Source organism: Megascapheus bottae, chromosome 3, assembly GCF_031878675.1.
Source record: "Megascapheus bottae isolate mThoBot1 chromosome 3, mThoBot2.hap1, whole genome shotgun sequence".
Taxonomy (NCBI): domain Eukaryota; kingdom Metazoa; phylum Chordata; class Mammalia; order Rodentia; family Geomyidae; genus Megascapheus; species Megascapheus bottae.
In genome coordinates this window covers 79,330,835-79,356,115 of record NC_143511.1, presented here as the reverse complement: position 1 = coordinate 79,356,115, position 25,281 = coordinate 79,330,835, and the positions used below count along the sequence as shown (strand labels likewise).

General features: G+C 42.1%; 1 protein-coding gene across 2 annotated transcripts in view; it reads left to right on the top strand.

Annotated features, from left to right (window-relative positions):
• Nucleotides 1-2,059, top strand: part of Fbxw2 (F-box and WD repeat domain containing 2) — a 36,174-nt gene extending 34,115 nt beyond the window's left edge. For both annotated transcript variants that reach the window (XM_090330532.1, XM_090330531.1), the window contains one exon: nt 272-2,059. In XM_090330532.1, the coding sequence (XP_090186658.1) occupies nt 272-560 (289 nt within the window). In that variant the 3' untranslated portion in view covers nt 561-2,059. The remainder of the gene's footprint in view (nt 1-271) is intronic.
• Nucleotides 2,060-25,281: the final 23,222 nt, after the last annotated feature.

Here is a 25,281-nt window from a genome sequence, read left to right as displayed (position 1 = left end):
CTTGTAAGACCCTTTTTAGTCTGAGTATTTTTATGTTTTTATCAACTTCAATCAAACACCATCTCTCCCTTCCAGCCAGACTGAAAGGTTTCCTTTACCTCACTTTGTAGAAGTGGATTTGTTTTTATAATTTCCTTTTTCTCAAAGCTTACATTTGCTCTGAGTTTACTTGGATTTTATACTAGTTTCAAGTATATCCAGAAAAGATCCCAGTGCATGAAATGGAAGAAAAGTTGCCTCATTCCTTGTTCCCTAACTCTCACCCTTGTAGGGTCATCAAGACTCCTGAAGTAGCAAACCTGGCCTTGCTTGGCTTTGGAGAAGTCTTTGCCCTGCTGTTTGACAACCGCTACCTGTACATCATGGACTTGCGGACTGAGAGCTTGATTAGCCGCTGGCCTCTGCCAGAGTACAGGAAGTCAAAGAGAGGCTCCAGCTTCCTGGCAGGCGAAGCATCCTGGCTGAATGGACTGGATGGGCACAATGACACAGGCTTGGTCTTTGCCACCAGCATGCCTGACCACAGTATTCACCTGGTGTTGTGGAAGGAGCATGGCTGATGCCACAAGCTGCCACCATTGACTGACTTTGGGTGCCGGGGCAGCGGGTTGCCAGGGCAGCGGGTTTTCGGTGCAACCTCTGTGGTGGCCGACTGCATGAACCAAAGTTCTCACCTAATAGTATCATCACGCAGTGCACAATCACTTATCTATGTTTGCCAGTGGCCAGGGCTTGGGGTGGGGGAGGGCTTGTTTTATTGACATACAACACAGCATGCTAATGGGGTACACCACTGACTTCATTTGTACTTAGTTATGTTGGTCAGTATAAGGATGATTTGGGGTTCATCTTTCTTGAATGGAATACTGGTTTTAAGAAAGTTAAATGATTCATTAAGTTGCTAATTGGTTGCCTATAAAATCACATTGAGTCTGCTATTAAAGCTTTTTACCATAGCCTTTTTTCTTTTCATTTGAAGTGGAATCAAAGGTGCTATGATGTTGTTAGAGCAATTTCTCTCCTGGCACTTAGCATTTATAAGAGCCAGTGTTAAAAAGACCATTGAATCCTGTGACATTCATAACTACCAGACCTTTCCTCCAAATGCCAGTCCAGGCCCACAGTTGAAGCCTCATGACTGACCAAAAAAATAAAACAAGTTGACAGCTCTGATTGAAGATGAGCTGCTGTGCTGGTGGTGGCTCATACTTGTAATCCTAGCTACTCAGAAGGCAGAGATCTGAGGATCGCGGTCTGAAGCTAACGCAGGCAGGCATATTCTTGAGATTCTTATCTTTAGTTAACCAGCAGAAAGCTGGAAGTGGATGTGTGGTTCAGGTGGTTAGAGAGCCAGCCTTGAGTGAAAGCATCAGTGCCAGCACAAAATAAGTAAATAAATAAGGTGAGCTAAACAAAATGTGTCTGTATCTTGCCAGTTTGTGTGCTCTATCTTTAGTCTAAAGGCATGTTTCAGTGGTTCAGCTGGTGAGCTGTCCTGCAGACTATCACAAATATTGGGGGGAAAGCAGAGGGAGCAGTACTAGGAGCTTTTTCCTCTGTAGTATGGGAGTGATGAGGTGCATATTTGCAGAGCCAACATGAGAGTAGTTTGGAGACTTGGAACCTCAGTGAAAACCTCTGCCTGAGAGGAAGGTTAACTTCTTGCTGCCTCATGGAGAAAGCCGATCATGTGACAGATGGGATAGAGCCTTGTTGGCAGAGCTGAGACTGAGCTGGGGATCTGGCTTTCCTAAAATCTGAATCAGCACATATTGTAGCAGTAGACCTTGGGGCACTGTAAAGTTAATAAAGAATCACTGAATGGTTTCAAGGACAGGTTTTGTTACTTGCTGTGTTGAAACTCCACAGGAATTAGAGAAAAGAATGTTTATCTTTCTCCACCCCTTAAATCTGGGTTTAATGCATTTCACATTGAGTTTTGTTCATGAGATCTGTTTTTCCCCCCCTCAAGAAATGGAACCAAAGTTGTAGCTGGAATCTTTTCTAGGGACCCTTGGAGACTGGACAATGACAAGAATAAATGACTTTTTCATTTTCATTCTGTATGAATGAATAATTGGATTACTAACCGCCCTATCATATCACCTTCAGATATGTCCAATATCTTCAGAACAAGTTGATGGAAACAGTTGTGGGGCAAAAAAAGGTGCTGATGGCTCTCAGCTATAATCCTCGCTACTCAAGAGGCTGAGAACTGAGGATCGCAGTTCAAAGCCACCTCAGGCAGGAAAGTACAGGAGATTCTTCTCTCCCAATTGACTACTCAAGTGATAGAGTGCCAACCTTGAACTAAGAGACAGTGGCCAAGCCCAGAGTTCAAGCCCCAGGACTAGCACAAAACCAAAAAATCTTGAAACAGACATGTCCGTATTTAGTGTCATATGCACAGGTTAGCTCTAGGGCAGTATGGCTGGACTTGGGTAGCAGCACTTGAGACAAATCACAGTTAGATTCCTAATTGCGAAGTGTCTCCACTGATGCCTCCATTTCACTTGAGTATTTCTTACATAATTGCTTTATAGATACCAGATTTCTCATAGAATTGCCAGCTTTTCTATAAATTAGGAAGCCAGCTCATCTTACAAATTAAAGCAAAGTGATCCACTCAGGAGCAGTCAGAGCAAATTGGCTCCTTTCATTAAGTTAGGGGCTGTCCTGAGTCATGTTTATCCACTTTTGCTTTCTTAGCTCATATACAAGGAAATTGACTTTGTTTCTTGGTGAATATTGTTTCTGGAAAATATCTTTTAAGTTATAAGCACATAGACCTGTAGTTCTGAAAATGGAATTTCTTGGATGACATCACATCTCTGTGGCAAGAGAAAGGGCTTTTCTTCCACTCCATAAAGGATGCAGGAACAACTTCAGGTTCAAGGGCAAGGCAGGACAGGACTACAGGAGAGTAGAATGAGCAGGAACATTCTAGGAAACTGTTCACATTCCTCCAGCTCCATTATTTGAAATGGTGTAAGTTATCAATTTTGGCTCTTGAAGGCTCTAGTCTTGAGTAAAGAGCTCAAGGGAAACGCCCAGGCTCTGTGCTTAAGCCCTAGGACTCGCAGCAAAACAACAAAAAAAGACAGGTTCTATCATTCTTAGCTGCTTCTGTTCATACCTATAATCCTAGCTACTTAGGAGGCTGAGATCTGAGGATCACTGTTCAAAGCTAACCTGAGCACTAAAGTCCGTGAGACTCTTATCTCCAATTAACCACCAGAAAACTGGAAGTTGTGCTGTGGCTCAAGGGGTAGGGCTGTAGCCTTGAGCTGAAAAGCTCAGGGTTAATGCCCAGGCCCAGCCTTCAAGTCCCACCACTGACCAAAAACATTTTCAACATCTACAGTCATACTGTTTCCAGTGGTATTTTCTTTTCTTCCTTACTAAAGCACAGTAGTGCTCATTCTCCTTTTAGTAAATAATAGAATGATTAGATCATCCTCAAATTTTTCTAAGCATGTTCAATAGCTAGACTGGAGTGATTTTTTAAAATATATTTTTTAAAATAGTGCTGATACTGGGGCTTGAACTCAAGGCTTCTCATGTTCTCATTTGTTTTTTTCACTCAAGGCTGGTGCTCTACCACCTGAACCATACTTCCACTTTTGGATTTTTGGTGATATGAGTCTCAATAAGACTCATGGATGTCTCTGCTCAGACTTGGCCTACTGAGTAGCTAGGATTACAGATGTGAGCACTAGTGCCTGGCTTGGAACAATATTTAAACTGAAAAAGTCAAACCTTAGAATGTAGTAGTAGACTTTAATCCCCATACTTAGATATAAACACATTTATCTTCCTGTGAAACATTTTCAAAGCCAAGTCCTTTCTCCAGTAGGTCTTTCTTCCTCTTGCTCTGATCTGAAGTCTTGACAAAACGCCCTCCGGCCATCTTTGCAAGTACCTGCCCTACTAAAGTAAAGCTTTTCAGAATAATCCTTCAGTGACTGAATGGATTGTCTTTTTGTCATGTGTGTGTGTATGTACTAGTCCCATAGCTTGAAACAGATGTGAGGTGCTGTCCCTGAGCTTTTGCTCAAGGCTAGCAACTCTACCTCTTGAGCTATATCTCTACTTCTGGCTTTTTAATTTAATTTTAATTTTTACTTTTTGTAGTTTATTGGAGATAAGAGTCTCATGAACTTTCCTGCTTGCGCTAACTTTGAACCTTGATCCTCAGATCTCAGCTTCCCTAGTAGCTAGAATTATAAGCACGAGCCACCAACACCTAGCATGAAGAATTTTTCTTGCTTTCTTCCTGACCAGTTCAAGGTTGTTTAAGAGTAAGTTTGAGGGCTGCAGAAGAGAAAAAAGTGGGTGTATTTAGAATGTATTTTTAGAAATAGAACTGCTCTTTCCTGTGCTCTGAAATGGCTCTCCCCTCCCCTTCATGTTCTAAACTGTAAACTCAACAATAGAACTGTTTTTTGAAGGAGATCCAGCAAACTTAAAAGTAAGATGTGAGGAAGGGATTTTAGCAGCCTTTACAAGTAGCTGCAAATGGAGGGAAAAGTGCCATTTTGTAGGTTTTAGGTCTTGAGTATCTTCCTTTTTTGCCCTCCTGTCTCCAGGAGGATTTATTCTTCACTTTAATTTGTAGGGCTCCTTGTCACCTGTATAAAGTACTTCTGTGTCTTTGCTCTTCCAGCAGTACCGGCACAGTCAAGATGGGCATTTCCGTTTCACAGGCAAGAAAGCTGAGGAAGGGGATTCAGGCTTAGAGGAATATTTTCAGCCTCCATACACCTGGATTTTTCCTTCCCTTTCTGTTCCCTCCCTGGGTTAGATTGTTTCACACCTGGATTGCTGCTTTCCCTTCTTAATCTGTGTGCACCTTTCATACCATCTGCTGTTAAGGGTCCCTCCACTCCACCTCAAACCCCAGCCAGTCTTCTGAGCCATGTTACTAACAGGATTCCTTAGCTAACATAGATTCCAACTCATCTCTTCCAGCAAACATCTTGCTGTCTTTCTGTTCCCATCCTGTATTATAGGCTTTCTTCTTACCTCCTTGTGGGAGGAAACGTGAGTTACTGTCCTCTAGACCTAGGACTAGGCTTTAGGAGCCTGTTGGCTTCCCTGCATCCTTAATGCTTTTATTGACCTCCATCCCTCCCTCAGTCCAACCAAGCATTCTTGTCAATTCATTTGGCAATAAGTCACATCATTCTGGGTGCTGGTGACTCCTACCTGTAATCCTAGCTACTTAGGCTGAGATCTGAGGACTGTGGTTCAAAGCCAGCCTGGGAAGGAAAATGCAAGACTCCAATTAAACAACCTAAAAACCAGAAAGGGAGCCGTGGCTCAAAGTGGTAGAGCACTAGTGTTGAGTAAAAAAGCTCAGAGGCAGCACCCAGGCCCTGAGCGACCAGGCCCAACAACAACAGCAAAAATCCATATAATTCTATTCACAGCTAATAAGCTACTAGCTTTTACCCTTGATTCATAAATAAAACAGTGAATGTCATGTCTTTCCAGCAATATTATAAGCTTGAGAGCAGGAACAACATGATGCTAAGTTCTTGAGAGTTTGTTGTTAGTGGTGGTTGTAGGCTGTCCCTGAGCTCTTCAGCTCAAGGCTAGCACTCTACCACTTGAGCTACAGGTCCACTACCAGTTTTTGAGTGGTACATTGGAGATGAGTCTTGTAAGGACTTTCCTGCCTGGACTGGCTTTGAACTATGATCCTCAGATCTCAGCCTCCTGCCTGAGTAGCTCGGATTATAGGCACGAGCTACCTTTGCCTGGATAGTTTTTAAAAGTTCTGTAAGTTCTGTGTATTATTTTATAGTCTGTGAAAACAAACAAAAAAAACCTGAGGGCTTTCAGAGCATTGAAATTTAGGAATAAAATGTCACAAGTAAAATGAAAATAGAATTTTACATAGCTCTTTTAGAGTTTTCTGTTATGCCAGTCTGTAAACCCAAAGTGTACTCGGTATGGTTAGACAGAATATTAGATGATTGCACTGTGATTTGACACTGGGAGTTCTTGCCAGTGGGATGTTCCTGTCCCTTGCATTTTAACCACATGTTCTGTTCTCTTTCTGGTCAGGATAATCTAATCAGTAACTCACAGGAAAATTTCCCAGTGCTCCTTCATCAGTACAGTTTTTATTATTCGAATCTTTATGTGCATATGTACAGATAAATGTAACTGCAAATGACTGTTTTATAGCATACTGTGAAAAATGTTTCAAGTTTTTATAACCACCATAATATTTTGCAATGTTCCTTTCTTACTGTCATTTGCCAAGCCATTTCTGTTTTGGTGGGTAGTTTGCAAATTTGCTTTTATATAATGTTACAGAGAACTTTTGTGTGTGTGTTTCTTTAGAACAAATTCCCAACAGAGTTACTGACTAGGAGAAAAAAAAAAACATTTTGTGTTACACATCTAGGAAAGCTCACAAAGTGGATACTTGTACCCACTTCCCAAGTCAAGAAACATTTCTGTCAGACATGAATGTGCACACCTGCATTCCCAACACTCAGAAAGTTGAGATAGGAAGATCACTGAATTCAAGTCCAGTTTGAATTCTCTACAATGAGACCTCATCTTTTTTTTTTTTTTGAGACCTAGTATTAAAAAACTAAAAACAGGGCCGGGAGTTTGACCTAGTGGTAGAGTGCCTGCCTAGCATGCACCAAGATCCAGGTTCGATTCCTCGGTACCACATACATAGAAAAAGCCAGAAGTGGTGCGGTGGCTCAGGGTATAACACTAGCCTTGAGGAAAGCCCAAGGACAGTGCTCAGGCCCTGAGCTCATGCCCCGGACTGGCAAAAAAACAAAAAACAAAACAAAACAAAAATCCTAAAAACAGTCTTTTTCCTTATAATGCTGAAAACAACCTCTGGCTCTTTCAAACATCCTATGTGCCCTTTTGCTTTTTATTTAGCATGTGGCTTTCCAAAATGGGTAATTAATCTTATCATAATGGTTAATCAGTGTAGAGTTTTTATCACATCAGTTTTGAGTGGGGGGGGGCCTAGAGGGAGGGTCATGGGGCTTGAACTCTGCCTGGGCTCTGTCCCTGAGCTCTTCAGCTCAAAGCTACTGTCCTTGAGCCACAGCCCCACTTCCCATTTTCTTTTTTTTTTTTTTTTTTTTTTTTTTGCCAGTCCTGGGCTTGAGCTCAGGGCCTGAGCACTTTCCTTGGACTTTCTCAAGGCTAGAGCTCTACCACTTGAGCCTCAGCACCACTTCTAGCTTTTTTCTATGTATGTGGTACCAAGGAATCGAACCCTGGTCTTCGTGCATGCTAGGCAAACACTCTACCATTAGGCCAAACTCCCTGCCCCCCACTTCCCATTTTCTAATGATTAATTGGAGATAAGAGTCTCACAGTTTTATAGTGTTTGTAGTGCCTGGGCTGGCTTTGAACCTTGATCCTCAGATCTCAGCCTCCTGAGTAGCTAGGATTACAGGCGTGAGCCACAGCTTGAGTGGTTATTTTAACTGCATCTGCCAATCGAATAGTTGTAAGCAAAATATCTCAAGGTTACTTTCATTGACATTTACATGTGAGACATACTTTGATATGCACTGGTTTGTATTTCTTGTGAATCCCATGGGCATCTTTTACTAGTTTTTGATGACTTTTTTTTTGCCAGTCCTGGTGCTTGATCTCAGGGCCTGGGCACTGTCCTTGAGCTTTTTCAAGGCTAGAACTCTATAACTTGAGCCATAGTACCACTTCTGGCTTTCTGTATGTGTTGTACCTAAGAATTGAACCCAAGGCTTCATGCATGCTAGGCAAGCACTCTACTGCTAGGTTATACTCATGGCCTGATGACATTTTTAAATACTTGTGGAAACATTGAATTATATTTTCACATAACTGTGAGATGAATTTTGGTCATCACTGAAATTTTGCTAATCTAGATGGCAATCATTTAGAACTAATTCAACCTAAGGCATGAGTTATATTTCTTTGTATAAAAAGGATTTGTGACAACTAAACCCTCAGTTGCTGTTTATATATCACCAGTTTGGGAGATGTATCAAAATTATATGGTGTCTGTTAAAGTATGTCTAGTGACCTGGTAGCTCACTCCTATAATCCTAGCCACTCAACAGACTGAAATGTGAGGATTGTAGTTTAAAGCCCAAATGTGCAGCACAGTCCACGAGACTTTCATCTCTGCCAGAAAGCCAGATGTGGCACTATGGATCAGAGTAGCAGAAATCTAGCTTTGAGCAAAAGCTCTCAGGGGCAGCACTCATGCCCTGACTGACAAAACGAAAAAAAAAAATGTCCAAAAAGTCTTGGTACTAAATGATAGAGCTAGACAACAGTATTAGACATCTGGTACATTTTTTTTGCAGATCTTTACTGTATTCTGTTTTCATATATATTTTTATTGTAATTAATAGAAGGGTTACATTATATTCGTGTGATACATTTTTGTCTTAACTTTTTCCTAATGAAGATGTGTCACAGATGATAACATTGGAAGTAAGACCCAGGCAATCATAAATGGAAGGACTCCTCTGCCCCAATTGACAAAATATATTGAAGTTCACAATGAGGAATGAATCCAAGAAGCAGCCAAGTGCAAATCCCAGAACATAGTAATCTTGGTGTTTTATTTTTACTCACAAATTCAGAATTGGGGAGGGGTTTTCATGTGTGCTTTTCTATGTTAGAGAGGAGATTTTCCATCTTAAAGCTTGCACAGGATAGCAAACATTCCTGAGTTTGCTAGCTCAGCCGATTTAGCCATGTAAGGCAACTCTTGAACTAGTTGATCACTCGAGCTTTAAGGACACTGGCTTGAACTCTATTTGAGAAGGGATCAGAAAAACAAAAGAAAATTGGGCATTCTTTTTCTTTTTTTCTTTCTTTTTTTTTTGCCAGTCCTAGGGCTTGAATTCAGGGCCTGAACTTTATCCTTGGGCTTTCTCAAGGCTAGAGCTCTACCACTTGAGCCATTGCACCACTTCCAGTTTTTTTTTCTATGTATGTCATCCTGAGGAATCAAACCCAGGGCTTTATGCATGCTAGGCAAGTACTCTACCACGAGGCCAAACTCCTGGCCCAGAAAATGAGCATTCCAAAGTCTATATGTCAGGAGAGATGGAGAGGAAAATGTAACAGATGAATTTCCTCCTCCCTGCATTTGGAGAACAAGGGCCATATCTTACTACTCTTTGTGCTTATATTGCCTGGGGCAGAGTCAACTAGAGGAGGAGATGGGCTTTGAGTTACTCTGGGTTTGCTCTCTTTAATCCAATGTTCTCAACATGCAGTTCCATTCTAGGACATCATCAGTACCTGGAAGCTTATAAATGCACATTATTGCCAAGCTTAATGAATTAAACTTTGGGATTGGAGCTCTACAGGCAACTGACTGATGCCCTCTGAGGTTGAGAATTACTGCTTGTTCTCCCCCTGGTGGAACTGTGGTGCATAGCATCTAGCAATGAATTATGCTGGATTCTGTTGCAATTGAGGATATGAATTATACCAAGGATTTTCTTGTACTTTAGATTATAATCCACTCTGAATGCATTCTACTACTACTCTGTCTTCTGCTTTATTTCAGTTGTCATAGGGCTTGTGATGACAGCAAGCAGACTGAGTGAACTCATTTTTACTGTTTTATAAATGCCTTTTATTTTGTGTGGTCATTATATCAAACACTGGAACAGCTCACACCTGTTAAATAATGTTACTGAAGAATGAGTACATATAGAAGTTCAAAATCATAAATGGAAGCCCGGGAGTTCAGCCTGGTGGAAGTGTCCGCCTAGCATGCACAAAGACCAGGATTTGACTCCTCCGTACCATGTACATAGAAAAAAGCCGGAAGTAGTGTTGTTGCTCAAGTGGTAGAGTTTTAGCCTTGAGAAAGTCCAAGGACAGAGTTCAGGCCCCGAGTTCAGTCCCCAGGACTGGCAAAAAAAATTAAAAGGACAAGATTAAAGACGACATGCAACATGATTCATATTAAATACTTTAAATATGCAAAAACATAAGATGAGTCTTAGTAGCAGAGCGCTTGCCTAGCATACATGAAGACCTGGGTTCGATTCCTTGATACCACACATACAGAAAAGCTAGAAAGTGGTGCTGTGGCTCAAGTGGTAGAGCACTAGCCTTGAAGAAAGCCCAAGGACATTGCTCAGGCCCTGAGTTCAAGCCCCAAGACTGGAAAAAAAAAAAACACATAAAATGAAATAAGATGCCCAGAAAAGATAATAGTGGTTATTTCTTAAGGATTAAGCAGATAGGTCTGTGTACTTTTTTTGTAACCCCCACAGAAGCATGAATTATATTCAGTAATTTAAATAGTGTTCTTAGTTGTATACTAACAGCAGCAGGCATCATCTAACTCAAATACCTTCTTTCAAAAAAATATGTATTAGGCCAGGTGAGGTGGCTCACACCTGTAATCCTAGCTACTCAGGAGGCTGAGATCCGAGGATCTTGGTTCAAAGCCAGCCTGGGCATTAGTAAGCTGGGAGACTCTTATCTTCAATTAATCATTAGAAAATGGAAAGTGGTGCTGTGGCTCAAAGGTGGAGCGATAGCCTTGAGCTGAAGAGCTCAGGGACAGTGCCCAGGCCCACACACACAAAAAAAATGTAATAGGTTCTTTGTCTTTGGGCTTACAGGCTGAGGATTCAGAGATGAAATTGTTTGTGATTCTTCTGCAGAGAACTTCTGGTTCTCTGGAGTGGGACATTCTCAGAAACGTAAGTGGAAGGTGTACAAAGCAGGAAGATGCTCACCAAAGATACTCATGGGAATTCTCCCTCTCTTAAGTTAGTTGACGCACACACCTGTAGTCCCATCTAATCTGGAGGGTGAGGTGGGAGGTCATTAGAGTCCAGGAGTTCAAAACTAGCCTGAGCAACATAGAACCTGTTTCCAAACAAAAACAGGAACAGCTCATGTAGCAGTACTAAGCCCTCATGAAACATAGTAGAAGATCAATTGCTAAGAAGGCGATAGCAGTAAAAGCATATCATATAGAAATAGAATTAGGGGCCTGGGAGTTTGGCCTAGTGGTAGAGTACTCACCTAGCATGCACAAAGACCCAGGTTCAATTCCTCGGTACCACATACATAGAAAAAAAAGCCAGAAGTGGTGCTGAAGCTCAAGTGGTAGAGCTCTAGCCTTGAGAAAGTCCAAGGACAATGCTCAGGCCCTGAGCTCAAGCCCAGGACTGGCAAAAAAAAAAAAAAAGTAAGAAAGAGAATTAAACAAGTAGGGGTGAGAGTCAGATACTTGGGGGGGGATGAAAATAGAGAAGCGTTGGTTTTATTTTATTTTTGTGCCAGTTCTAGGGCTTGAGCTCAGGGGTTGGGCACTGTCTCTGAAGTTGTTTTTTAGTTCTTTTCTCTCAGCTGGCTCTCTACCACTTGAGCTCCACTTGTGGATTTTTGGAGATTAATTGTAGATAGGAATCTCATGGGCCTTCCTTACTGGGGTGACTTCAAACTAATTTTCAGATCTCAGTTTCCTTGGTAGCTACTACGATTATAGTTATCAGCCACCGGGACCCAGCTTGTTTGGTTATTATTTTAAATGTATTATTTCATTTGAAATGTACTTTTCTGAGTACAGAAAAAACTTTTCCATTCCAGTTCTACATAAGTTAATTGTGACAATATTTAAATACAGTTTTCTTCAGTTATAGGGAGGTAGATTTTGGCTTAACAGAGGAAAGACTACTTAGAGTGATCCCACAAAGTAGCAAGAAAAAGAAGCATTGGGCATTGGTTCATTGAGTGTAACAGAGCACAATTCATATTGAACACCTAGTACATGCCAGGTATTCTCTGCAGAAGTCGTTGAACCACCATGACCATTTAGAGGGCTTAGGCTGCCTGTGGCCATGTAGCCAATTTCTAACTGAGCAAAGTAAACACAAATCTAAAGACCCTAAAGACAGAGGCTTCCTCATCTACCTACCACTTGGCCTCACATAGCCAAAAGGATTCTAGCAAGGCCCTAAGCCATGACCCTGCAGGCCCCCAACCTAGCTCTGTGCTAGGATACTATGCTGGATAGACACACTATACATATTCCCTTTGGACCTGTGTGAGAGCACTTATTTACGATGACTAAATACCATTAGGTCACTTTCCAGTGCCTGCACCAATCCAGTCCCATCAGCAAAGAAGAAAGAAAACACGTGTTTAACGTAATTAGCTAGCAGGGAAAACTCAAAGAGCCACAAGATGGCGCTACATACCAATACAGTGGCTAAAATTAAAAAGACGAACCAAACCCAGTACTGGCTAGGATGTAGAGACAGAACTAATGGGGATGCAACATGATTCAGTCAACTTGGAAAAACAATATGGATGATTCCTGAACAGTTTAACAAGCATTACCTATATGATCCAGCCATTAATTCCTAGCCTTTTTACCCCAAAGAATCGGAAAACCTTCCACACAAAGGCTCGTATGCAAATATTTATGGCAGCTTTATTTGCAACAGCCCTAACTGGAAACCCTATAGATATTTACTTATTAACATATAATTAGATAAACAAGTTGAGGTCTATTCATACAAAGGAATATTACTGAGCAAAAAAGCAACATTTAAAATGACCCACCTCTCCCCAAGAATATTTGGCTTAGAGAACTATTAAATACTGTTGAAGCTACTATTGATGTTATTGTAAGCATTTCTTTTAAATGTTTCTTTTTCCCTTAAATAAGCTTCTGGTGGCTGAGCGAACTGATTCTCCATTTGATTGTTGATGGACCCTCCACTTGAGTGGAGGACTGTCAGCCAAGGAGCCCCTCTTTGGCAGCCTACATGGTCACCCAACTGCTTTGAATATGCCACATATATGTTGCTGAAGCACAGCTCTACAAGACATTATTCCAGCTACATCTATTTCAAATAGCTGGTGCCATCTGTTTCATCGTCACAAGGCTTCAGAGAACTCTATCAGTCATTTCTGCCTAGGCCAGAAGAGGAATTCTTCCCCCAGGCAGTCCAGCAGAAGGCCTGTGATTGGTGCAAACATAATCTTTCATTTGTATGGTCTGCGCTATGGTTGGTACAAACCCGATCCTTCATTTGCATGGTTTATCCTGTGATTGATATAAACAGTCTTGCCATACTCTGCTTCTGGCTAGATAAGCTATAAAAGTATGTTCAGTTCACATTTTAAAACAGATGGAAGATAGTCTCCTATGCTATCCCCTGGTATTTCAATGTTAAGTTCATTAAAAGTCCAGTGGTCTTTTCATACCTACTTTTGATCTTTATCATTAGTACAGGAGACTAAGATGGTTATGTGAAGAGGAGGTAAGAGGAAGAGGAAGGAGAGTGGAAGTAATTGTAGCAGTGGCAGAAGTAGTGAGAGAACAGCTAAAGGGTCTCAGGGAATAATAAGGGAATGGAAGTAGTGGTGGTAAAGATGATGAACACTGTGAGGAACTGAAGATGAAACTAAAGACCCCTTTTCTGGAAGAGTTCCAGGGAGCCACCAAGCCTTAAGGGCCAAGGATCCTGACACTGTAGGCCCAAGAGCTGTATCATTAGCTGCTGTAGGATTTGAGGATTCCAATACCTGAGGCCCACCTAGGAGTTGTAACACTAGCAGGTGCTGTGTGCTGCTGCAAGACAAGGATTGCAATAGCTTACAAGTACTGAGGCCACTGGTGGTTAAAACTCAGGGAAATAAGCCTGCAACCTGAGTGCCTAGAGCCATAAATCTATGGTTTCTAAAACTTAGAGAAAGGAGCCACCTCCTTTGGGGCTTGGAGCTGTAAGCCTCTGGGTCTGTCCTGCCCCGAAGCCTTGGATTCTCAAGGGCTAGGAATAGCCAGCACTAGAAGACTTTCTCCTAGTCTACTGAACAATGGTTATCCATATAGAATAAAAGGATCCCTGTTGGGCTGGGAGTTTGGCCTAGTGGTAGAGTGCTTGCCTAGCATGCATGAAGACCCAGGTTTGATTCCTCAGTACCACATACATAGAAAAAAGCCGGAATTGGTGCTGAGGCTCAAGTGGTAGAGCTCTAGCCTTGAGGAAGTCCAAGGACAGTGCTCAGGCCCTGATCCCAAGCCCAGGACTGGCAAAAAAAAAAAGGATCCCTGTTAACTGATTAGTAGGATGTAACACTAACTCCTAAGCTGGGTTACACTACATGTAATGTCAGTGCTTGGAAGGCTAAGGGAGATTGTGAGTTCAGCCTGTGTTATTTAAAAAAATGATGAAAGGAGAAAGAAAAGGAAGAAAAGAAAGAATAGGTTGAGGGTAAGGATGTAGCTTGGTGGAATAAGAAAGTGCTTTCTTGGCATATGCAAGGCCTGAGTTTCAGTCCCCAGCACCAACACAACAACAAAAAACCCCAACCTAATCTCTAGTGATGGAAAATAGCGCATTGGTTATCTGGGATGGGAGTGGAGGGAAGTGGGTTGCTGTGATCTGAATCCTTTTCCTGTAACAGTGAGAAGACAATCTCTGCAGAAACTGGCTATCACCAGGCACCAGTGACACATTTGTCATCCTAGCTTCTCAGGAGGCAGGGATTGGGAGCATAATTGTTTTACGTCAACCCAGGCAAAGAAGTTCAAGAGACCTCCCTGTCAACCAGCAGTTGAATGTGGTGGTTCATGCCTGTCATCTCAGCTATGGTGGAACCTTAACTAAGAAGATCACAGTCTAGAGTGCCTGGGGAAAAAGCAAAACTCTTTCCCAAAAGTAACCAAAGCAAAAAGGGCTGCAGACACAGCTCAAGTGCTACAGTGTTTGCCTAGCTCTGAGTTCAAACCTCAGGACCACCAAGGAAATCACAAGAAACATTTCATAGAGGCGTACTTTATTGTATAGAAATGGTCCTTTTAATCAGGTGAAAATGGTTTCTTGTTCTTACTTCATCTTTTTGAATTCTTCTCTCTCTCACTCTCTGTCTTTTCCTCCTTCCCTCCCTCCCTCCCTCCCTCTTTCTCCCTCTTCCTCTCTCTCTCTCTGGTTGTTGGGCTTGAACTCAGGGACTGGGCACTGTTCCTGAGCTTTTTCACTCAAAACTAGTGCTCTATCCTTTTAAGCCACAGGGCCACTTCTGATTTTTGGTAGCTAATTAGAGATAAGAGTCTCATGGACTTTCTTGCCCAGGCTGCTTTTGAACTGTAGTCCTCAGATCTTAGCCTCCCAAGTGGCTAGGTTTGCAGATATGAGCCACCACCACCTGACCCTTCCCTTTTTAGTAACAGGCTTACAACACTGGTTCCATTAGGTGTGTTTATTTACCTTGTCGGCTCTTAGTTGACTTATTCCAAAACTTCAGGATGGTGGATGCTTGTTGACCTTTTTCTGTGCTGTCCTTCCCAAGAGGGTAATTAGTTCGGGCTGTGAGCTCACTTTCCCTGGGGCTCGTTTCTCTGCACGGTAGTGTTGATCGGGGCACTGAGGATCCAGGCTGTGGTCTGACCATCTCCTATGGGAGTTAAGGACAGTGGAGGAAACATGCCCCCAGGTCACAGAATGATCTTTTGATCATGTGAGTATAATGTCCCTTTTCTAGGTGAGAGTTTCTGTCTGGAATCAGCTCTTGAACGTGGAGGAACAGCAGCAGAGGGAGGAAGGAGGCAATCTCTCTGGGCCGGATCTCTATCTCCACTCTATTTTTCTTTGCAGTTGCTCCCCTGTTGAATGACCCATGTGGCCTGGCTGGACTGGTTTCTAAGGAGACAAGACAACACCCAGCAAAGGAAAAGCCAATCTTGCATCTTTAAAAAAAAATAATTTTATTGTCAAGGTGATGTGCAGACCAATCTCCCATCCTGTTCTCTTTCTGCCTCCATCCATCAGCCCTTCGCCCAGCCCGCCCACCTCCATCCCCACTCCTAGGTGCTGTCTCCCCAGAGATCCCTGTAGCTTGTTTCATGAGTTCCTCTACTATACTCTTGGTTCCTTTTAAATAACTTCTTCAAGATGGATTTTAGGGAGAGAGAGAGGAGGAGAGGAGATATTTTAGGGAACTTTTCCCTTTGGAACACAAGGGTGTCATTGCTGAGGATTTTTCTTGCTCTTACCTGGTAAATCCATCTTTGTAAGGTAAAAATGTTGAGAAATGCTTTAGAATAAATATCACTTGTAATACTGTTTACCCAGAAGAACCACTACTAACATTTTGGAGTATTCAAATCTTTCATGCCTTTGGATAGTTTTACCAAAAAGTTGATACATACAGCTGGGTGCAGTGACTCACACCTGTAATCCTAGCTACTCAGGAGGCTGAGATCTGAGGATTAAGGTTCAAAGCCAGCCCGGGCACAAAGGGACTTGAGACTCTTATCTCCAACTAACCTCTAGAAAATGGAAAGTGGTTAGGGCAGTAGCCTTGAGCTGAAGAGCTCAGGGACAGCATCCAGACAGAAATCAAGCCCCATGACCCACAAAAAAAAGTTGATACACACATATAATGATTAATTATAGTATACATATTATTAAATAATTAACTATATTATGCATACAATTATTAATTAATTATAATTCTAATATATTATTAGAAGTTTCTTCAAGAGCATGATTTTAATGATAGCCTAATAGTTGACCAACTTGATAGATGGGTCATTATTCACTTATTTATACTCATTATTCATAATTCCTTGTTTTAGGATGTGTGTGTGTGTGTGTGTGTGTGTGTGTGTGTGTGTGTGCTGATTGGAAGCTTGAATTCAGGCCTTCATGCTCTCACTCAGCTTTTTCCTCTTAAGCTTAGCGCAATACCACTTGAGCCTCAGTTCTACTTCCGGCTTTTTGTAGGAAATGAGTCTCATGAACTTTTTTTTTTTTTTTTGCCAGTCCTGGGCTTGAGCTCAGAGCCTGAGCACTGTCCTTGGACTTTCTCAAGGCTAGAGCTCTACCACTTGAGCCTCAGCACCACTTCCGGCTTTTTTCTATGTATGTGGTACCGAGGAATCGAACCCAGATCTTCGTGCATGCTAGGCAAGCACTTTAACCACTAGGCCAAACTCCCGGCCTCATGAACTTTTTTTACACAGGCTGGCTTCCAACTATGATTCTCAGATTTCAACCTTCTAAGTGTCTAGAATTATAATCCCCCAGATTGAATATTTAAGTGGATTCCAGATTTTAGCATATGAGTAAGGCTTTGGTGACTAGCCTTTTATACAAATATGGACCCACCTCTCTGAATTTTCCTCGTAGATTACGTTTTTAAAACCTTTGAAGAATATCACCTATTGCACTGCAGGGAAATGGGACAAATGTCCACTCCCACTATTTACATGTGAGCATGGCCTTTCTCTCATTCTCTCTCCAGCTTTGGCTACCAATGTCATATATAAAACAATAGCTTGTTGTTGTTTCAGTCCAATTTATTTCTAACATACTGTTTTATTTCTGAGTAGAATGTCTACAGTCTTTTTATACCTTTGTAGGTAGAATATATATTCATTCTGAGTGGGAGGGGCCACAGAGTAATGTTAGTAGCTGTGGGATGAGATTATGATATAATTGTGTTGTGCTGTAAATGTTTTAAAGTAGAAAGATGTCTCTGTAGCAGATGGTTACTTGGTTTTCCAAATCTTTCTTCTCCCTCTTCCTGCACATACTTGCCCAGCTGGAGACTCCATTTCCTAGCTACTCTTCTAGCTAGACATGTTGAATATGTGTGAATAGAAGCCACCAGCAACTGCTCAAAGGTGAATTATGAGCTGGGCATGGGTGATTCACACTTGCAATCCTAGCTACTCAAGAGGCTAAGATCTGCAGATCACAATTCAAAGCTAGCCGAGGCAGGAAATGTTGTAAGATTCTTATTTCCAATTAACCTGTGGCTCAAGTGGTAGAGCATCAGCTTAGAGTGAGAAAAAGCTGAAAGGACAACATCCAGGCACTGAGGTTAAGCCCTAGTCAACACACACACACACACACACACACACACACACACACACACACACAGTGTGGAATGATGCAAAGGCACATTGTTTGTCCCTAAATGTCAGCTCCTGCCTGTACACTGGCTCTTTCCTCTTTCCCAGGAATAGCAGCCTAGCTTTGATTAGGTGCATGGCGATCGGTAAAAGATGGCAGAGCAATAGCGCTGTTTAGATCAGTCTCAACTCCCCAGTCTGGCCTGGCTGTTCGGTTTTAGAAGAGAGAAATCAATTTTGATCATGTTTAGCCTACTGTAAATTGGGAGCTCTTTGTCACAGCAGTGTAACTGTGGCCCTAATTTATCTGACCTCAAAGTTTTCCCTAAGTTAGCACATTCCAGTGGCCATTCCACAGTCGACTGTTAGCTGACTGAAGGCTGGAAGCAGAGCAATTGAAAGCCACCGTGTACTTTTCAGAGTGCCATAAAAATATTGATGTTTTATGGTCCTTTGTACTTTAACAAAAATACGTTAGAATATTTTCTGTTTATAATGTTTAGAGAGAAATACAACTTGTTACAGCGGATTCCAAATCATAGTATAAAAATCATAGACATAAACATATCAAAAAATGTCAGTGGGAGCTGGAGGTGCACGGCTAAAATCCTAGGATTGGAGCACACACGATTACGGTGAGAGGATGCATAGTGAGTGTGTGTGTGTGTGTGTGTGTGTGTGTGTGTGTGTGTGTGTCTTTCTTCTTAGCTTAAGATCATCATTAACAGTGCTCTGGCTGATGGATTTCCTTCATTACACTTTTTAGTATCTTATGTATTGTATCACTGACTATTCTTCTAGAGAGCTCCTTATTGTGGATTCTTTAAATGCTTACCATTGTTGTGTTTTTTGTAAAACTTCGCTGCAACAAGTATCTTTGTCAATACAACTTGTTGCCTGTGTTGTATAATTTCCTCAGGAGATGGAGCTTTGACTACCTCTTGTGAAAGACTAGAGGGAGGTAGTGGCAACATTTCTTCACTATTACAAGATTAGAGACCAGAACTGTCCTTCAGGCTCTAGCCAATCAATGGACTACTATCCAACTGTTAAAAACATAACTAATCATAATAGATGGAAACTATCTACAAAAGGTAGAGGTTATCTACACTGTCTATGAACTGATGAACAAATGAACAAAATAGAGCGTAGTATCCATAGAATGGAGTACTATTTGGCCACAAAAAAAGAATAGAGTTCCTCTAATGCTACAACAGACATAAACCTTGAAAACATTGTGGTAAGTGAAAGAAATTAGACACAGAAGGCCATATAGGATTCAGTTTATATGAGATATCTAGAGTAGGAAAATCCATAAACAGAAAATAAGAATATACAGGGAGGATGAGGGAATAGGAAATAATTATCAATGGACATAAAGAGTTTTGAGGAGGGAATGATAGAACTGTTCTGGGATTCACTAGTAGTAATAGTTATAAAACCTTGTAAATATGAAAATCATGGAACTATACATTTTAAAGTTGTGAACCTGGGGCTGGAGATATAACTCAGTGCTAGAGGGCTTACTTGTCTGACATACATGGAGGTCTGGGTTTGATCCACAGCACAATGAATGAATGAAGGCATCAGTGCATGAATAGATAAAATAGGATGGATTTTGTGAATTACATCTTAATAAAAAGAAAAGAACCTAAAGCCGGGCATTGGTGGCTCATGCCAGTAATCTAGCTGCTGAGGAGGTTGTGTTCTCAGGATTGAGGTTCAAAGCTAACTGCAGGGCAGAAAAAAAAATCTCTGAGATCCTCATCTCCAATTAACCAGCAAAAACAAGAAGTAGAGGTATAGCCCAAGTAGTAGAGCACCAGATTTGAGTGAAAAAGTCAAGTGAGAGCATGAGGCTCTGAGTTCAGATTCCAGTACCGGAACATATACCAAAAAAGAAAGCAGCTCCAAATGTATTAACATGACCACTGTGTGGATCATGATTTACTAACAAAACAAAGTACAGAGTAATATTTATGACAAACCATTTTCAGGAAAGTCTTTTTTTTTTCTGTCCCTAGTGGAGATTATGGAGCTCTTTGCTACAGGGCAGTGACCAATGTGTGTTGAAAATTAGCAAACACGTCTGGGAATTTGGCCTAGAGGTAGAGTGCTTGCCTAGCATGCACGAAGGCCCAGGTTTGATTCCTCGGTACCACATACAATGGAAAAAGCTGGAAGTGGTGCTGAGGCTCAAGTGGTAGAGCTCTAGCCTTGAGAAAGCCCAAGGACAGTGCTCAGGCCCTGAGCTCAAGCCTAGGACTGGCAAAAAAAAAAAAAAAAAGAAAATTAGCAAACACTTCTGTTGACCAGGCTCTGGTCACACACAGATTACACAGAACACCTCAGTAGGGCCATTTTTAGATAGCAAAACTGAGATCAGAAAAGTAATAACTTGTCAAGGTTACAAAGCAAACCCTAGCTAACTGCAAGGGCTCAGGGATTTGGGCACTTGGGGCCCAATTTCCAGCTTTGTTGTTGTTTGTGCCCTGTAGATTATCCCAACTGGGGTGGAGGGGCTGCTTTGCTTCTAGAGCATTCTTTACAAGAATGCTATGTATAAACTGACAGGTTACTGATGGTTATTTAGTTATTTATTGTTCCAGTCCTGGGGGTCTTCAAACCCTGTTTCCTTTGCTCAAGGCTAATGCTTTACCACATAAGCCACAGCAGATCCACTGCCAGATAAGAGTCTTACAGACTTTCCTGCTCAGGCTAGCTTTGAACCACTGCCCTCAGATCTCAGCCTCCTGGGTGACTAGGGTATACAGGTGATAACTGCCAATACCCTTCAGAGGGTGATCTTGATGCCAGCTAGCTCCCTATAGCTTACAGTGAATACTCCAATAATTCCCAATCAGTGTGTGTGTGTGTGTGTGTGTGTGTGTGTGTGTGTGTGTGTGTGTGTTCAGGTTTTGAGGCTTGAACTCAGGGCCTGGGCACTCTTCTTTTAGCTTCCTCCAGTTAAAATTGGCACTCTTACCACTGGAGGCACAGCTCCACTTACAGCTTTTTGTTAGTTAATTGGAAATAAAAGTCTCACAGACTTTCCTGTGTGGGCTGGCTTTGAACCTCAATCCTCAAATCTCAGCCTCCTGAGATTAGAGGATTAGGATTAGAGGCCTGATTCAGTGCTGCCTGGCCAAAGCTGTGCTTGCTGTTGTTTTGGCCTAGAAAATCCTTCCTGTTGATCGGGTCCTTAATAAACTCTTACTTAGTTGTCAAAACCCAGCTCAGACATCTCCATTTATAGAGCCTCTGTAATAACTCTGGATTCCCCTCAGCACTTGAAGTATTGTTGTGTTTAGTCCTTTTAATTTTCACAGTTATTATGCTATAAAAAGCACATGTAGAATTACTTTACATTTCTTCCAGATGAGGAAATAACCTAGAGAGGTTAAGAAACTTGCCCAAAATTATGCAGCCCAGGACATGAAGAAACAGGCCTTTCTGACTCCTACACTTATAATTTCTCCCTTTCCACATCCCCTTTCTGCGCCAGTCATCTTGGATTGCAAGAATTGCTGTCTTCACTGGGGCCCTGCAGACTCTAGAAGACCGGTTTTGGTTCCGGGACTGCCACCTGTGTCCAGTATGAGGCCTTGCTCCAAGCGGCCCATCCTAAAGTTTAGTAGGCATGACTCATTCTTTTGCAACGACCCAGCCTGGAAAGTATAAATGTGTTTGTCCTGTCCCTGTAGATGAGGACTGACCTGCTGTCTCCCTGTCTCCTGAGGATGGGTGATAAGGGGGTAGGCTGGGCCTTCTTGAGGACTGGCAGATGTTTCCTGAGGTCCTGAGAACATGTCTGCTTTGGTTGTTGGTGCAGGAGAGCCACTGGAAAAGCCTGTGTTAAGGCTCTGCCAATGAGGCCTACATCAGCAGCCTCCTTCCAAAATATTGCTGGCTTTCTGGATCCCAGAAGTGTCTTTGTTGTAGATGGTGTTGTAAAAGGTGCTGTAGCTCTTGAGCTTGGTGTTTAGCTGTTGCCCTGAAGACTTGCTTATGAACCTGTTATCTTGGGGTACTTTTCTCAGCCTTTGCTTGGCTCAATCATTTAATCTTTCTCAAAGGGCAAATGTCTCTCTCTTTTTTTTTCCTTTTTAGGTCAGAGATGAAGAGAGAAAATACACAGAAAACCTTTGCTAGAGCATCCTTCACAGTGACAGCAGACACCACCAAGTCATGGTAGCAATAATGATCGTTTTTGTTAGACTACCAACAGTAGATGTTTCCTTGTTTGCAGTTAAGGATCTTGATAGTGTTAGCTGGAGAAGTCATCCAGTTATTTTTGTTGGTGGTGATGTGGTTTTGTTTTTTGTGCCAATCCTGAGACTTGAAGTCATGGCCTGGGTACAGATCTTGGGCTTTTTTGCTCAAGGCTAATGCTCTGCCACTTGAGCCACAGCTCCACTTCTAGCTTTTTGGTGGTTAATTGGAGATAAAAACTCTCATAGATATTCTTTTTTTTTTTTCCAGTCCTGGGCTTGAGCTCAGGGCTTGAGCACTGTCCTTGGACTTTCTCAAGGCTAGAGCTCTACCACTTGAGCCTCAGCACCACTTCCGGCTTTTTTCTATGTATGTGATACCGAGGAATCGAACCCGGGTCTTCATGAATGCTAGGCAAGCACTTTAACCACTAGGCCAAACTTCTGGTCCCTCTCTCATAGATATTCTTATTCTGGCTTGTCTTCAAACCTGGATCCTCATATCTCAGCCTCCTCAGTAGCTAGGGTTACAGGCGTGAGCCACCAGTGGCTGTAGTCACCTGATTAAGGTTAGGTCTTTTACATCTGATAAGTAGTTTTCTTTGGTTCAGGTTGAGGTTCACCTGAAGGAATGATTTCCCATCCTTTAGTGTGAGCAGGTGCAGTTCTGAATTCCAGTTTTTGGACTCACTCTGGGAGGGATGAGGTCTGCATGAAGGAATTCCCACTGTCCGGACTTGCAGGCAGCAAGCATTTATTTCTTTCTTGTAACCACCAACAATGAGAAATTATTACACTTATTATTATTTGAAAGAAAGCAATTTTTACTGAGCATTTAAAAGTTAGAAAGCAAAAAAAGTTAGAAAGCATTTTCATAAGTTATTTTACATTGATTGAGTACATGATGCCACCAAAATTAAAAAAAAATCTCCATAGGTTTTATTTCAAGTTTCTTTAAGTATTTCTTGAACTCTTCTAGTTTTCATCTACAAGTGTCTAGGGAAGAAAAAGACTTACTTGTTCAATTTGGGTTTCCCTGGACATTCTTTGTCTTGATGAACATCTTGTCATTTCTTTTCTAAACTTGTCATGGTATTCTTTTGAAAGAATAGGCCACCATTTTTGCCCTTACCTGTCATCTGTCCTTTGTGAGGTTCTCTATTTGTGCTATTCCATATACTATTGCTGTGTTTATCTTATTATTTACTTATTAATTTTTTGTATGCTGGTGCTGGGAATTGGAACTTTTAGAACCTCTCATTTTTACTTGCCTTTGTGTTGCACTCTACCACTTCAGCCACAGCTCTATGTCTGGCTTTTCAGTGGTTAATTGGAGTTAAGAGCCTCAAAGACTTTTCTGTCTAGGCTGGCTTCAAACTTTAATCCTTAGATCTCAGCCCGCTGAGTGGCTAGAATTACAGGAATGAGCCACAAGTGCCTGGCATTTTTTTTTTTGCTAGTCCTGGGGCTTGAACTCAGGGCCTGAGCACTGTCCTGGGGCTTTCCTCAAGATTAGTGCTCTACCTATTGAGCCACAGCACCACTTCCGGCTTTTTCTATGTACGTGGTACTGAGGAATCGAACACAGGTTTTTGTGCATGCTAGGCAAGCACTCTACCAGTAGGCCAAACTCCCAGCCCATCCACTAAAAAAAAAACCAAACAAACAAGTTTTAAAACAATCTTTGGATGTATTTCTAAGTCACCAGAAGTGGATTCAGCCAAAAGATAAGAGAGGAATAGGTTTTCTTGCTCTTTTTACTTAAGGGCAGGTCATTGTGGGCGGCCGGGTGCAGGGGGGAAGAAGATAAAACCAACTCACAGAGATCGTCCATGTATTTACTTGTGGTCTATAATAGGAAAGAAATACAGAAACATTGCCAACCAGATGACAAGGCAGTCTTTGCTGAGCTGGGCAGAGTGCTGGAAGAGGCTGATTTTTCCCTGGGAACATTCTCAACTTGATATCTCAGTCTTCCAAACATCAGTTCATTCAGGGTTGCCCTCCTCCCCGACTCCCTCCCTTCCATCGCCTTTGCAAGAAGAATTCCATAACAGAGCTGGGCAAGTTCTAGAATCACTCACCAACTCCCAAGAATCTAATGCCTTACGATGGGTGGGTGAGAATAAACATTTTACCTGAACAAGGCAGCATGGGCTGGTGGAAGGAGCTTTGCCCCACCCATGCAGGGCCTGCATTAACCTGCTGACTCAACAGGTATTCCCCACCTGGCTGGATGGCAGAAATGGAAGGATGCATGCCTTTGGCTCTGGATTTGGACTCAAAAAAAAAAATCAGACTCCTGGGAAAGGACACAACACCATTTATTTATATCCCACGGTGAACTACTTAACAAAACTGACTCTGAGAACAGGCCTCATTGGGATTGAAGGTGAAGAGACTCCAGGGTGACTCTGAAAGCAAGAGGACTCCTTGAAGGAGATGAAGCTGAATCTGGCCTTGTATAAGTTCTCAAACATTTCCTAAAACCCAGACTTCCCTCTCCAGTCTAGTGATCTGGAAGAAGACTTTAAACTTGGGAAAAGTGAGCTGCAGATTCCTGTGGAGTTCTGTTCCAGGGACCCCACACAGTTATATCCATGGGCACAGGAACGCTTGGCTTACACAATTTGCATCACAACTATGCTGGGATTTCTGCTTTCTTGTGGCTTTGGAAGGGGAAACGTGGCCTTGATTTAATCTTAGCTCAGCTCTGTGCAGTCTTGTTGTGGCTTGGACCAAAACCTCTCAGATTTATCTCCTTTTTCCACTACCCTCCCTGGATTCTTCTAAGAGGCTCCATCCCTGCCATTCCCTTTTCTTGATCTCACAACCAGCCTCCTCATCTTCCTTAGGCATAAAGCCTGGAGAGAGGGCTCCCTTGGCCACTCTAGTGAAAGTGATTTGCTACCAGAGATCTTTCTGATCCCATTGTCAGCCTGTGTTTTCTTCTTAGCACTGTCCTTTCCTGAAATGGTCTACTTTATTTACATGCTCATATATTGCCTAACTCTCTAGGGAGAGCAGAGCCTCTTCCAGGAGAAGAGTGACAGAGGCTTTCTGTTCTCTGTGTGGAGCCTGACAATAGTGCCAGCATCTACAGGAGATCCATCCAAAACTTCCAGGCAGAGCTGATTCCAGGCAGAACTGCCCGCATTCTTCCTCCTCTCT